Source organism: Staurois parvus, unplaced genomic scaffold (assembly GCF_062004578.1).
Source record: "Staurois parvus isolate SC_StPar_1 unplaced genomic scaffold, SC_StPar_1.0 ptg000299l, whole genome shotgun sequence".
Taxonomy (NCBI): Eukaryota; Metazoa; Chordata; class Amphibia; order Anura; family Ranidae; genus Staurois; species Staurois parvus.
This window is the reverse complement of record NW_028318095.1, coordinates 19,727,262-19,742,367: the sequence shown is the minus strand read 5'-3', so window position 1 is coordinate 19,742,367 and position 15,106 is coordinate 19,727,262. Positions and strand designations below refer to the sequence as shown.

Here is a 15,106-nt window from a genome sequence, read left to right as displayed (position 1 = left end):
TGCATCATCTTTAGAAGTAGCTTCCTTCTGGGATGACAGCCATGCAGACCAATTTGATGCTGTGTGTGGCGTATGGTCTGAGCACTGACAGGCTGACCCACCACCCCTTCAACCTCTGCAGCAATGCTGGCAGCAATCATATGTCTATTTCCCAAAGACAATCTCTGGATATGATGCTGAGCACGTGCACTTAACTGCTTTGGTCGACCATGACGAAGCCTGTTCTGAGTGGAACCTGTCCTGTTAAACCGCTGTATGGTCTTGGCCACTGTGCTGCAGCTCAGTTTCAGGGTCTTGGCAATCTTCTTATAGCCTAGGCCATCTTTACGTAGAACAATTCTTTTTTTCAGATCCTCAGAGAGTTCTTTGCCATGAGGTACCATGTTGAACTTCTAGCGACCAGTATGAGAGAGTGAGAGCGATAACCCCACATTTAACACACCTGCTCCCCATTAACACCTGAGACCCTGTAGCACTAACGAGTCACATGACACCGGAGAGGGAAAATGGCTAATTGGGCCCAATTTGTATATTTTTGCTTAGGGGTGTACTCACTTTTGTTGCCAGCGGTTTAGACATTAATGGCTGTGTGTTGAGTTATTTTGAAGGGACAGCAAATTTACACTGTTATACAAGCTGTATACTCACTACGTCACATTGTAGCAAAGTGTCATTTCTTCAATGTTGTCACATTATTATTATTATTATACAGGATTTATATAGCGCCAAGTTTGCTCAGCGATTTACAATCACATGAAAAGATATACTAAAATATTTACAAAAATGTGAAGGGTGTACTCACTTCTGTGAGATACTGTATGTCAGTTCAAGACTAACAGGGTACCCTTCAATGAGTTCCCTAAAACAAACAGGCAACTTGTATCAAGGCCAGTTCACAGCTGAGACTAGCAACAATGCCTGGCTAACAGATAAGTTGTGGACCTAGGAAATGTTCCCTCCCAAAGCCGTATAAAGGCTCCAGAATCCAGAACAGAGCTTAATAAGAAGCTGAGAAAAAAAAATCTTTCCATATCTGTCATAAACCCTGGAACCCCTAACCATGTGTATGTGAGAAACCTAGGTGACACATATACACCACCCATAAATCTTCCAGACAGTGCTTCAGGGTGTGTATAGCTGTGAAAATGTATAACATCTTATTACTGTGTTAGGTAACCTGTGCCGGGATGTAGATAGCTATAATGATTGTGTAGAGGTTCCTTATACATGGGAACATGCAGACATAAAATGAGAGCAAAATGTGATATCTAACTGGGGTATTTGGATCACAAGACTGGCTCCACTAAATTCATATCCCTTTGGTGGACAAGACTGGTTCTATAAATGTACTTTAGTTTTTAGTGTTTAGGTGCTTTACCTTTTTTTCCAAGTGATCTGATGTGATATGATCTGATACAAAACATAATACCGGCTGAGACTGCATACTGTATGTTTGAAAGAGTATTTGAAAATTACATACACTAACTTGGATGTGGTGGCCACCTCAAGAGGACATGCTTGACAATTATGCATGTGCATTTGTTTAATATGCAAAGTGATTTTTGAGTGAAGTGATTTCTTAATAACAACAAGAAAGATGATATTTTGGATTTGAAATAGCTGATGTATATGATGTATGATGGTCCACACCAGTCCACGTTTCTTTTAGATGTCTGTAACAAGATTTTTTTTTGTTCTAGTAAATATTTTGTATAATAATATCAGTGGTAATTAGTGTAACGTTTGTAGATTGTAGTAACCGTTGTGGGCTTTCAAGCTAGGCCCACGTCCACAACGCCCACTTTGTTTTTACTGTGAGCAGGTGGCCCAGCTATGCTGGATCATGTACATGTAAGGCACTGCAAGGCCCACTTTAACCTACCAGGCACTGACTCTGGCCTCTGAACTGCTAAAAATGTAGCAATGGACTTCTGTGATTTTGCTTTCCTGTGGTTGATTTTTCTTTGTTGAACTATTAATGTCTGGTATCTACAGATACACACAGAGGTGAAGTTACAAAAGGCACATAGACTGCATACTGTGCAAGTGCAGTTGCTCCAAAGTTTAGTAAATGAGACAAAGCTTTACTTTGCAAAGAATACCCAAATAGGTGCAAGACAGATAAAGAAAAACTGCATTTTTGCTTGCACGTGATTGGATGTTGGAAGTCAGCAGGGCTGTGGAGTAATTGCATGTGCAAAGTGCAGTCTATTAGCCTTTAGAAAATCCACCTCATTGTGCAGTTTTACTTACTAATGTGTGTTCTGACAAGATAGACATTTTATGTTTTTATTACACATTTACAAAACATTTCTGATAATTAAAAAGAAGTATACCGTATTGTTCGCTCCATAAGATGCACTTTTTTCCCCAAAAATGGGGGGAAAATGTCTGTGCATCTTATGGAGTGAATATGGAGTGGCCGGCCCGGTATTCCTGCCGCCGCCGTGTTAGAATACCGGGCCAGCCGCTCGATTCTACTGTGCAGAAGAACCAGCTCCTCCATCCTACCTGTTCCTTGGTACAGTGGTGTCCTGCTTCCATCGGCCGTCATCTCTCCCTGGTGCCAACATCTTCAGTGTGGACACCCGGATGGGACAGCTTGCGGCTTCACAGCCGGGTGCCCACTGCGCATGCGCAAGAAGCGCTGTGCTTTGTGAATGGCCCTGTAGTCTTGCAGGACCTGTCACGTGTCCCACAAGACTACAGGGAGGGAGGGGGGATGACAACTCTGCTGAAGTGGGAACGGGTACCTGTCAAATTCGGGCACCCCCCCCCTCCAAAGGTCTACACTCTCTGGTCATCTCCTGTACTATGTCCACAGTCTGTGGTCATCTCCTGTACTATGTCCACAGTCTCTGGTCATCTCCTGTAGTATGTCCACAGTCTCTGGTCATCTCCTGTACTATGTCCGCATTCTCTGGTCATTTCCTGTACTATGTCCGCATTCTCGGGTCATTTCCTGTACTATGTCCACAGTCTCTGGTCATCTCCTGTACTATATCCCCAGTCTCTGGTCATCTCCTGTACTATGTCCGCAATCTCTGGTCATCTCCTGTACTATGTTCGCAGTCTCTGATCATCTCCTATACTGTGCCTGCAGTCTCTGGTCATCTCCTGTACTATGTTTGCATTCTCTGGTCATCTCCTGTAGTATGTCCACAGTCTCTGGTCATCTCCTGTACTATGTCTGCAGTCTCTGGTCATCCCCTGTACTATGTCCGCAGCCTCTGGTCATCTCCTATACTATATCCGCAGTCTCTGGTCATCTCCTGTAGTATGTCCACAGTCTCTGGTCATCTGTAGTATGTCCGCAGTCTCTGGTCATCTCCTGTAGTATGTCTGCAGTCTCTGGTCATCTCCTGTAGTATGTCTGCAGTCTCTGGTCATCTCCTGTACTATGTATGCAGTCTCTGGTCATCTCCTGTACTATGTCTGCAGTCTCTGGTCTTCTCCTGTACTATGTCTGCAGTCTCTGGTCATCTCCTGTACTATGTCTACAGTCTCTGGTCATCTCCTGTACTATGTCTGCAGTCTCTGGTCATCTCCTGTACTATGTCTGCAGTCTCTGGTCTTCTCCTGTACTATGTCTGCAGTCTCTGGTCATCTCCTGTACTATGTCTACAGTCTCTGGTCATCTCCTGTACTATGTCTGCAGTCTCTGGTCATCTCCTGTACTATGTCTGCAGTGTCTGGTCATTTCCTGTAGTATGTCTGCAGTCTCTGGTCATCTCCTGTATTATGTCTGCAGTCTCTGGTCATCTACTGTACTATGTCTGCAGTCTCTGGTCATTTCCTGTACTATGTCTGCAGGCCATTGGTTCAGAATTTTTTTGTCTTGTTTTACTCCTCTAAAATCTAGGTGCGTCTTATGGTCAGGTGCGTCTTATGGAGCGAAAAATACGGTAATTTGCAACCCATAGAGAATTGTCCAAACTAAACTGAAATCTGACAATGTTTTAATAACAGATATTTTTTTATTTCACCTTTTTAAGGTTCACAAATTGCTGTGACTGCATCCAAATAGGGGCACTTGGGATATATAATGTATGAGAGTTAGCTACTAGCTTTTTCCAATAAATGTTGCAATAAAAAGTATATTTTATTTACGTGTTAGTCATCATGAGAATTGAAAGTACAGGCTGATCTGCTGCCAAAGTTTATAGAAAAACCACAGCTGTGTCTTTGTTTTACCAAACAAAAATATCAAGGTTGGAAACTGTGAACATCATAGTGGGTGAGTGGTCTTGCCCATTCATCACCATGCCTTGCACATTGCCTTTGTAATTAAGTCATGACCCTTTCCGAGCCTAGAAATGTATTTATAATACCTACAATACAGAGCACTATTTTGACTAATTTTCAAGATATGTGACTAAATCCTGATGTTCAGATCTCTAGCAATAAATGTTAACACATTCCCCTTAGGGAATGTGTCACTGGATGCTTGGAATGATGGGTGCAGTGAGTTTGCTTTAGATTTTAAAAGATTACATTATACTGTTTCTAGAAGATAAAGAAAACAGTGGAGTGATCATAGTATATCTGTAGATTCTACTTGTACCTAAAACATAGTTCTTGGTCTTCTGCATGTCTTTCTAATCTTCTGTGTCCCTTGGTCTTCTTCAAGTCTTTCTAATCTTCTGGGTCCCTTGGTCTTCTTCAAGTCTTTCTAATCTTCTGGGTCCCTTGGTCTTCTACATGTCTTTCTAATCTTCTGGGTCCCTTGGTCTTCTGCATGTCTTTCTAATCTTCTAGGTCCCTTGGTCTTCTACATGACTTTCAATCTTCTGGCTCCCTTGGTCTTCTACATGTCTGTAGGCTATCCTGGCTAAACTCTCTTTCCTAAAGTTTAAAGTGGATTCTTGACAACTGAGGTTCAAGTAGTATTTGAAAATCTAAGTTCAAGACAGGATAGCAATGAAAGGTTCCTGTGTCGCTTTCCCGCTCACTACTCACCACCTCCATGTGGGGGAATATCACAGCCAGCTTCCTCTAGTTCCAACAGTAGCACTCCATGGCAGTCAGTATCTTAAAGTGGAACTTTACCCATAACAACCTGATATAAAATAACATTCTTTAGCATGGAACATACATTCCACATTAACAATTATGCTACCAAAATGAGTGCGTGCTGTAAACTGCCTCCAGCATTGTTCCTGTATCTTCTTGCTGGAGACTGCCATTTTGCTGAAGCCCAGAGTCCTGAGCAACAGTAAATCTTTAGGCTGTCAGCAGATTGGCCTCTAAATTAATAAAGAGCAAGTAAGCATGTGCAGAGCAGGGTGAGACAGTGTATTACTGGATTTTAAACAGTTTGGGCACTTATTTTTAATATTTACATAGCTGTACCTGCGAAATGGCCAGCTTAAATTGATCTAGCAGGACTTAATTCTCCGACTAAAGTTCCACATTAAAGGTTTCTTCCCAGGACGGTAGAGCCTTGCAACTTCCCATATCCCTAGACCCTAAGGCTTAAGGACAAGAAAGTTGTCACTCTTGGATCCTACCAGGGTAAAAGCTAGTAAAGGAAGACCGCCAGATATTTAATATTTCTTTATGTACCAGCAGTCTACTCAGTCCTGATGATTGGCCAGGTATTAAACATCCTTAACACAGAATGTTATCTCTAGCACGCCCTACTGGAGCAAGCTCAACACAGCATGTGTCTGAGATAACACACTCCATGTCTAGAAAAACAATAACCAGCACACAACTAATCTAACATCACAAGAACACATAAATAGAATTTGAAAAAGATTACATCTCTGCATTTTTGTATATATATATATATATATATATGTAGTGCTACCCCCTTGGGAGCTGCTGGTTTTGGGCCTCTGTTATGTCCTGCACAGCCAGGCAACACGCATTTTCCAACTTGCATTCGGATTCATTAACCAGTCCATGGGCTTGTTTTTGTTGTTTTATTTGGCAGTAAACAACTTGGATAGGGTGTAGGGGTATATGGAATGCCCAACTTGAATAAAACAGAAACTTCAAGGACAAACTTCACAAAAATGTAGGATCCTGTACTTTCTACTCCCTCCGGAGTGGCAACAGTTTTTTTACAGATCAGTAACACAGTCTCTATGAGGAGTACCTGATCCCCTCTAAATGAACCTCTTCAGGCCCCGGTTAGAACTGCCCATCCACCTGGATGTCTTTTGAAGAGTATCCCAAAGCAAGATTCTGAAACAGGCTTGCAGCACTGTCCCAGGGAGAACTGGTTAAGTATAGCACCTAGCAGCCCTCTCTCCTGTAGGCCCCAGAGGTGTAGAGGTACTCACACTGTCCTTGTGTCCTTCAGCTTTTGATGAACTGCTTTCAGGCTTTTGCGAGGCTGGTTTCCTTCCAAGCTAACAGGCTGTCCTTCTTCTGGACTGTAAGGCAGTGGACTCTCTCTGTCAGCTTCCCTCCGACCTCCAGCCTGGAGACAGTGCCCGCCTCCTCCTGGGTCCCTTCACAGGCTAACAGCAACACTCCTCAGTACTCAATCTTTGACCTGATTCCCCTGCTGACCAGGCTCTCTCATATATATGAGCCAGTCTGCCACACTGCAAGGCATCTTGCCTGGAATTGGTCAGACTCCCATGAATATGCAGATCCGCTCCTCCTGGCCTCCACCTACTGTCTTCTAGAAACTTCTCCAAGCTTCTAAAGCAGGGTGAGGTACCAGAGGACTGACCTGTAGAGCCCACCAGCCTGACCTGAAGTAAACTCTCTAACTCACACCCAGGCTTCTAGCAAGCCTCTAACTACACTAGCAAACAATGTACACTAGAGGGTGCTACATATAATTCCAATCTGCAAGGCTAATGTTATAGAAAAAGCCCAGTGCTCTCCCTGTCTCCAGCCACTAAAACCTTTGGTTATACTACTATATTGTGGTTATACTAACCTAACCCCTCTTTGGGAGGTCTGGCTGCAGGTTCCAGCTGTAGTGTCAACTGCATGTTGACATGTTACCATCTAGGAAGTTTTTTTCATGCAGAGTTACTGGTTGAACTAATAAGGCAATGCCAGTCGATCAGCTGCCCTGTACGAACACATTTCTTTAAATTCTACTTAGAGCCAAAAATTATTTTGCTTTTAGTTTTGGATAGATTAGGGATGGAGTCAGATTTCTTTAGCTGTTTGTAAGATGTACCTTTACTTGCTTTTAACAGACAGTGAAGGGCAATCTCACCAAAGTGAGGGGAAATCTCTTCTTAGACAATTGTCACCAAAACAGGTGTTCCCTTTGGACAGCTTTACCTTTATGGTGATATGGGTATGGTTCTGGTGATAGCTGTAACATTCTGGATTTCCACTGTTATGTTAATCGTCACCAGGAAAAACTGAGAGGATTGTTTTTTCCCATTGCGGTCACAGACAGCAGTAAAAATTTGACAATAGAGACTGCAGAGACAGGGACTGCAAAAGGTTAATACTAAGTCTGAAGAAGGTTCTGATTTTAAATGTTTTTGTATTATATAGCCATTGTTATTTATCTTTGTATGACTTTGCTGACATTTTGGAAATAATTCTATTCTTCCATTTTAGTATGGTAGTATTTTTTTCATTTGGGTCCTTGGATTAAAAATTCTAAGAACCCCTGATTTAGAAGACAAAAGCTAAAATAAAATGTAAATGTGCCTTAAGTACAAAGTGTAGTATGAACCAATTAGAATTCATGCTTGGACAGAGACAGTAAATATTGTAGAGAACATGGAAAAGGGGTCCAATGGACCTTACCAGTCCACTGGGAGAGGAGGTTGCAACATGAGAATAAATAAAGGAAAAAAACTATCAGTTTGGTGGAATCAGACACTACATAGAGGATCACAGAAGGAAACTTCTGGAAGAGAGAATGCTTTAACTGTGTTCCTCACTCACAGTGGCAAGGGAGTGTATAGGAATATATATAGGCAGAATTTTGATTTATTGGCTTTACTGCTGTCAGAGAATGATGAAAACTTTTTGCTATAAACAAAAAAATCTCATCACAATAAATCTGTATTGCGTTTATAAATAATTCCCTTTAAATTTGGCTAGGGTGAACAAAACATTTGAAAATCAGCTAACTTTTTACGAAAAGTTTCAGTTTCTTCATTTTGTATTCTTCTCTGTCATTTCTGAATGCAAATGGTATGCTTTCCTCAGAAATTCAGCTCACGGCCTTTTATTTGTGGCCCCACCTCAAGAGAAACTTCAGCTTTGGCTTGCTGGAGGTCTGCAGGAGGCATGGGATGCTTTACAGAGCCCAGGTGGGAACATGCCCTTTAAAGGTTGCGTGATATTGATCTGCCAGAAGGACCTAGGCAAACAGAGAAAGCTAGAGGCCCTTATTGATTGCCGTCAGCCAAGCATTCATCATACAGTCTGTACAACATGCATCGTCAAAGTGCAAGCCAGTCATCATTAAACCAAAGGGTGTGGGGAGAATGAGCTGTAGGCTGACTTTGCTTTAGATACATCCTCTGTACATATTAGACATTTATTACAGAATGAAGTAATATAGACTGGAAAAAAGATCTTACTACAGAATAGTGTGAGGAGTAATGCAGAGCAGCACAGAATTATCAGGTAAATGACAATGACATGTAATTACATATGTGGTAGTCTGAGACTACAAAGGGTGTTCAATGCCTGTTAACCTGATGCAGCTCACATGACATATATGTACGGCGGCACAAAGGGTTGGGTTATAAGGTTCACACACTGTACATATGCGTCATTGGGTGGCCGATGTTTGTTTGCTGAGAGTGTGCTTACTGTCAAAGACAACTCTTGGTCCCCACTAATAATAGGTAGCCACTGGGACCAGCTCCTGTTCATGTGACCGATATGACGGGAAGTCACAGTGTTGCATGATTGCCAATCCTTCCTGCCCATCTGGGCATACAGACTTTATTAAAGGGATGCAAGGACTGGGTGGGAAAAGGGTAAGTGCAGGTTGACCAGCATTGTCTGTCTTGGGAATAGCGAGTAGTAAAGACAAAATCAGGACAAACAGCAAAATACATTTATAATATATACACTATATTACCAAAAGTATTGGGAAGCCTGCCTTTACACGCACATGAACTTTAATGGCATCACAGTCTTAGTCTGTAGGGTTCAATATTGAGTTGGCCTACCCTTTGCAGCTATAACAGCTTCAACTCTCCTGGGAAAGCTGTCCACAAGGTTAAGGAGTGTGTCTATGGGAATGTTTGACCATTCTTCCAGAAGCGCATTTGTGAGGTCAGGCACTGATGTCGGATGAGAAGACCTGGCTTACAGTCTCTGCTTTAATTCATCCCAAAGGTGTTCTATCGGGTTAAGGTCAGGACTCTGTGCAGGTGATTTCTCTAAATAAAGAGGAAATTCCCTGTTAGGTAGTTTCCCTGGAACAGGTGGCTCTATTAGAAGATTTATATCTATACAGAGTGAAACAGATTCCTTCAAAATCCAAAGAAAGCCCTAGCAGGTCCCTAGGTCACATATACATGTCAAGAGTTACTGTAACTGCTATATATTTGTAGTATGCTCCTAAGTTAAGTATGCTAAGTAAATTTAGTGTGGCTTGCTCTTTAACCAGAGGAGCTGTGATCTGCTGTTTTAGCCTGTTTTGGCTCCATATTCTGGGCATTTCATTGATTCCTCTTGAGCATGTTGTGAAATTCCCAGAGCTCAGGTTGGGGAAATTCAAATGCCCAGACTGGGCTCTTAACTTGCCCCAGCCAATCCCTGGCGAGGTGTGCACAGATGATGGGTGGGAGGAAGGTAAATAGTCTGGAGTCCAGGGAGTTCACTTCTTCCCCGATAGGAAGAGGGACCATGTGCTTCAGGGGGCTGCAAAGTCCAGAAGCCTACCAGACTGGGTTACTTCCTATGGAGTTGAGCCCATGGCCTTGCTTCTACTGGGATTCGTGAGTACAGCCCAGAGACCTGAGCTGCAGTTTATCTATGGTCCGCAGCTGTGTATGTTACAAATTTCAAATTGCTCCAGTATGCCCAGTATGCTATCCATCGTGTGGTCTTCAGCTGCAAGAACTCAGCCTTTTCCAGTCTGCTCCTAATAACTGTCCAAACCTATCCTGTGGTCATCAGCTGTGGACAAATTAGACTGTACCAGTCTACTTACAAGTCCTATTAATGTTCTAATTTTCTCCTGGCCTACAGTTTGGAGGGAAGCAATGGGGTTGATTTACTAAAGTTGGAAGGTGCAAAATCTGGTGCAGCTCTGCATATCAGCCAATCAGTTTCTAACTTTGGCATGTTCAATTAAGCTTTGATTAAAAAAAAAACTGGAAGCTGATTGGTTTCTGTGCAGAGCTACATCAGATTTTACACATTCCAGTTTTAGCAAATCAACCCCAATGTGTTGCTACTGCCTGGAGAAGAGTTGCCTCTGCTAATTTAATACCTAATATTCTCCTGCTCCACAGCTTGAAGTGAAAGACTGCGTTGCTATCACCTAAAGAAAGTGTCCTCTGCAAGATGTGTGCTTTGACATTTTGGAGTATCCCATATCCCATTGTCCTCCCCAGTAACACGTTTTCAGCAATAAGTCATAAAAATACATCCTCTAGACTGAATATTGAGATGGAGTGAGTGAACTGTGGCTGTGTGCCTAGATGCCTTTGTTCTGTGTGGGGAAAGAACCTACTAACTACAGCGGTTCCTTCGAGGGTAGTGCTGCACATTTGTCTTATGACGTGTTATCTTTAAGCTTACTCTGTTTTCTCTGAAAATGGTCTTAACAGCAGAATTAACAACAGCTGTGTAGGCAGTGGTGTATCTTATAATTCTATACGTATGGTTGTAAAAAGAATAAAAATAATACATTTTTTGAACAACACAGTAGACGCCAAAGAGAGTCACCAAGTGGAAAGCTGATCAATGCATATTTTGCACAAACTGAATCCAAAAGGGCACTGTGAATCCAGCAGTCTCGCTCTACAATGTGCAATAGGATACCATGAGTTGGAGAATTAAATCACATCAGTAGACTGGAAAATTCAGCATGAAATGCTGCAGTTTGCATGGTTTATAGAGGTTACCAGTTGGCTTCGTTGTTCTTCAGAATTGAATCACACTGATTTTCCCCATTTGAAGTTCAAACACTTGTATACAATGTTTCCAGCTGAAATCAAAAAGCAGTTTTTATTTTCTGCCAGAAAATGTATTAATTTTACAATTTCAAAGCTTTCATTGCTGCGTATATCAGCCTGATCCTGGCTACAAATAAAAATGGACTTCCAGCCAAAATGTTCTTCCTCTAGATAGAGTAAGGAAGGATTAAACCTTTTGTCAGAGGCTCTCATGGGGATCGTGGAACCAATTTCTGATCACTTTTTGTTTCAGGCATGCTGATCCTAAAGTAGACAGTGAGAGAAATCCACTATATACCCATACACCAATGAATAAAATGGAGACTCCTGGCTATGTCTCTTGCTCTCTGTTGCTTCACCAGCAGAGAACAGGGAGCTGACTCTAGAAGATGTGGTAAATATCAGTCTGTAGCTGCAATAAAGCATGGTTGTTATACTCACTGTGGAACCTAAGGGGTTAATCATCTGCATTGTGTAAAAATGCTGTTTGATCCCGACTTCTTTGATCCTCCCCTTCTTCCAGTCCCCCCTCTTATCTCCTGATAAGACATTGTGTGGAGACACTCTGCACATGCACATCCGTTTGGTGTGTATTGCTAGAGAGGTGTTTTTTTTTCTTGTGAGAGTGCATGTGATCAGCACAGGGCCAATCAGTACTGTCCATACAAAGGTCAGTGGTTCTGAATCCTCCTAGAGCAGAAAGCTTTAACCAGCGCTCAGCTGGACACTGATAGAAGTCACAAGACTGCTCTAACTGCCTATGAGAAAAGGTATTTATATTTACTAAAATAATTGCACTTCCATCTTCTGACCAGATAGAGTGAATGCAGGGTCCTGGGTTTAGTAACACTTTTAGCAAGTACTTCTCCATTTATACTCACCTAGATGGATGCAGCATCCATCCAATGCTGCATCTGTCCCCCGCAGCTTCTAAGACTAAAAACTGAGTGATCAAAGACCACTGATTAATCAGTTCCCAATCTCCAGTAAGCAGAGAATGGGGACTGTCAGTCTCCAGCTCTCTGCTTTTCTCTTCCAGCACTCACTGAAGCACCAGGCTGTGGAGGGGGCGGGAGCAGCTGGCTTAGGCATTCAGCAGCTTGGTGAGAGGCTGAGCCAGCTGTCGGTTCAGGCACCTGGTTGGATCCCAACTGTAAAGTCAGGATCGATCCAAAGCCTGTACCAGCTGACATCAGCAGACAGCAATCTTCAGCCCTCTGTTGGCTGAAACTGGGTCACCGGAGTGCAGAACAAGCTGTAATTCCTCAATAAAATAGAGCTCAGTCATGTATTCCCATCTTCAACTTCACAGGAAGTCTTGGAGGGGGCTACCACAAATATACCTCTATAAACCATAGCTTGAGTCCTTTGCTTGTGTTGTGGAATGTTAGTCAGACCACACTCTTATGGTGAACAAAAGAAATGTTTATTCACATCATACATGTGCATGGGCCAGTCCAGGGGAGGACTGGCTAACAGTTGCTATTTTACAACGGTTAGTTATACTGTGTAGGAGGTACAAATGTGGTTGGTTAACATTGTGGCAGCTTGTCACCATATCTAATTTGGAATAAATGACCAAGTATGGCATGTCACATTATAACTAGACAATAAACAAGGTGCAGGGCAACCTTTGGCATATGTTCCCAAATGGTCATGTCATAAAACATTCCTAGCTTGCTTGTTTTAGCTACTTAAAAAGGTTCTGATGAGTTCACGACCCAGGTTTGAACCATAATGTTTAAACCAGCAGTTACAGTGTAGTTATGTACAGTATTTATTTGATATCTAAGGCCTACTTCCTTGACACTTGCGACCTTCTGCTATAACTCCCTGCTTGGTTATCCTTTTTCTCATGTTTCAAAGTTATATTCAATTTTGTCCACAGATATCTTATTGATATCCAAAATCAATTAAAACCGTTTGAACAATCCAACATGGTGGTTCCCAACCCCAGTCCTTAAGTACCCCCAACAGGCCATGTTTTTGGAATTTCCCTAGGGTAAAAAAAGCTTTTATAAATACCAAGTCATTGAATTTGATCTGAAGCACCTGAGCATAGTGAAGGTAATCCTAAACTCGTTGGGGGTGATGGAAAACTGAGATTGGGAATCAGTGCTTTAATAGATAAAATAACAAATAGATACATATATGTTCGGTGTATTTAGCTATTTTTTCGGAATCTCCACTTTAAGCAGGATGTCACTGTACAGCAGTTATTCTCTGACTCTTGGCCCACATGCTAGTAATATGGCAGTGAAGTTGTATCTCATTAGCTTTACTAAGAGTGACGTGGCTCCCCAAAACAAGTATCTGGCTTGTAAGTCAGAGAGGTATCCAAACACATGACAGATTGCCTTTAATTAAACGCAGCTTGATCTCTGCACAGTGAACAGACTGTACGGTCACAGCACTGCCTGTGAGTTTGATGTGCTCTAAATAAAAGACTACAAAACTAAAAATGGATCACAATGTACAACACTATTTTATGCCCACAGCAAAACTAAGATTTTTTTATTTCAAGAAAGTAGTTGGCTTTATCATTTCGTGTAGCCTATACCGTATTAAAGTGCTTAGTTTTAATACGGGTTTTCTCTCTACAGGTACAAAATATCAGTCTTTCTGAAGGGGAGACCGTGACAGTGGAGAGTCTTGAAGGGGTCGAGCCTGTAATCCTTGCCAATGAATCCTTCATGATGAGAGGCCAGGTGATCCGAAGCCCAACCAATCAAGTCATGGTGCGTTTCCAGAGTTTGCCGACATCCAACCTGGGCAGTTTCCGGTTTTATTACCATGGTAAGGTAATAGCGTGTGCACTGATTAGGACAACTAAGCCAATTTTAAGCTTAAAATGTATTTCCACTTTTGCAGTTAAATTTGAGAAAACTCTACTATACGTTTATTAATACTCTTATTCATACAGCATACCATTTAGGTGCCATGGCAGACTGCATTTCTGAACAAGCTCAGGGTCTGTCCCAATAAAAAGGCTTATGACATCCTAAGCTTACTCCCATTGACGTACAATGAACAAAGGCAAGCTTCTAAATGTTTAACCCTTTGTCAAGACAGACAGTGCTCAAATCTAGTTTGCTACTGGTAATGATATCTTTCAGCACAGTACAGACAGGGTTCATTATAGCAAACACAACTCCCCAGTGCCTTCATAAACAAAGAGGACTAAGTAGGTTTTTCATTGCTGGTGTTATCAGAAAAGAGCATTTAACATGGCAAGCAGCAATTTTGTAAATATTTTTTTTAAGTTGTGCTATGTGAATGAGAACATGTAAAAAATATGAAGTAAGTGTTATCCCAGTTTGGCTATAAAATTGGAAATGCACTTTAAATGTGTTTCTTTAATTACTATTTTGTTGTTTTTGGCCATTTCATGCAAGGCAAGTTTTTAGGTTTACTATATATCTTCATAAAGCATGTATTTTGTCCTTTACATTATGGACCAAAAACCCAATAACATTTAGGTCCATGTCAGACCAGTGATCCTGTCACTGGCAGCAACTCATCAACAACAGGTTCGCTAAATAGAATGTATAATGCCACCCAAACTTTTCTTCTCTTACTGGCTGAAATGCTGTAAAATTTTGTTCACCAGCAAGAGTGATGACCGGTCTGTCCAGAGACAAAGTTGGCTGCTTAATCGAGTAAGTAGTTTCTTTACTCTCCTAGTGATTCTGGCAGTGGAGAGTTGCCACTAGTGACAAGATTTGTATCAAAATAGTTCCCTGTGCTTTGCCAAAAATAATAAACTGAATAGTAGAAACTGCTGCAACTTAGATATCTTGAATATTAAAGTGACAAATAGAACACACACAGAGTGCTGTCCCTTTAAATCATAAATAAACAAATTACCAAAAATAAATTGCAAAATATGCTCAACATAAAATAATAACACAATTCATATATAATAAATACCACCTAAAAAGAAAAAAAGTCCATATCAAGAATAGTCAAGCTATAGAGATCGAAAGTGCTGGAATCAAAGCCTCAGCCTGGCACTCTCACTGTCA

The 15,106-nt window shown here is 41.6% G+C and overlaps 1 protein-coding gene across 1 annotated transcript in view; it reads left to right on the top strand.

The window, feature by feature from the left end:
- The window catches only part of SEZ6 (seizure related 6 homolog), an 864,418-nt gene that overhangs the window by 636,148 nt on the left and 213,164 nt on the right, over window positions 1-15,106 (top strand). Inside the window, exon 4 of the mRNA XM_089682996.1 lies at window positions 13,685-13,877. Within this exon, the coding sequence (XP_089539122.1) occupies window positions 13,685-13,877 (193 nt within the window). The remainder of the gene's footprint in view (window positions 1-13,684; window positions 13,878-15,106) is intronic.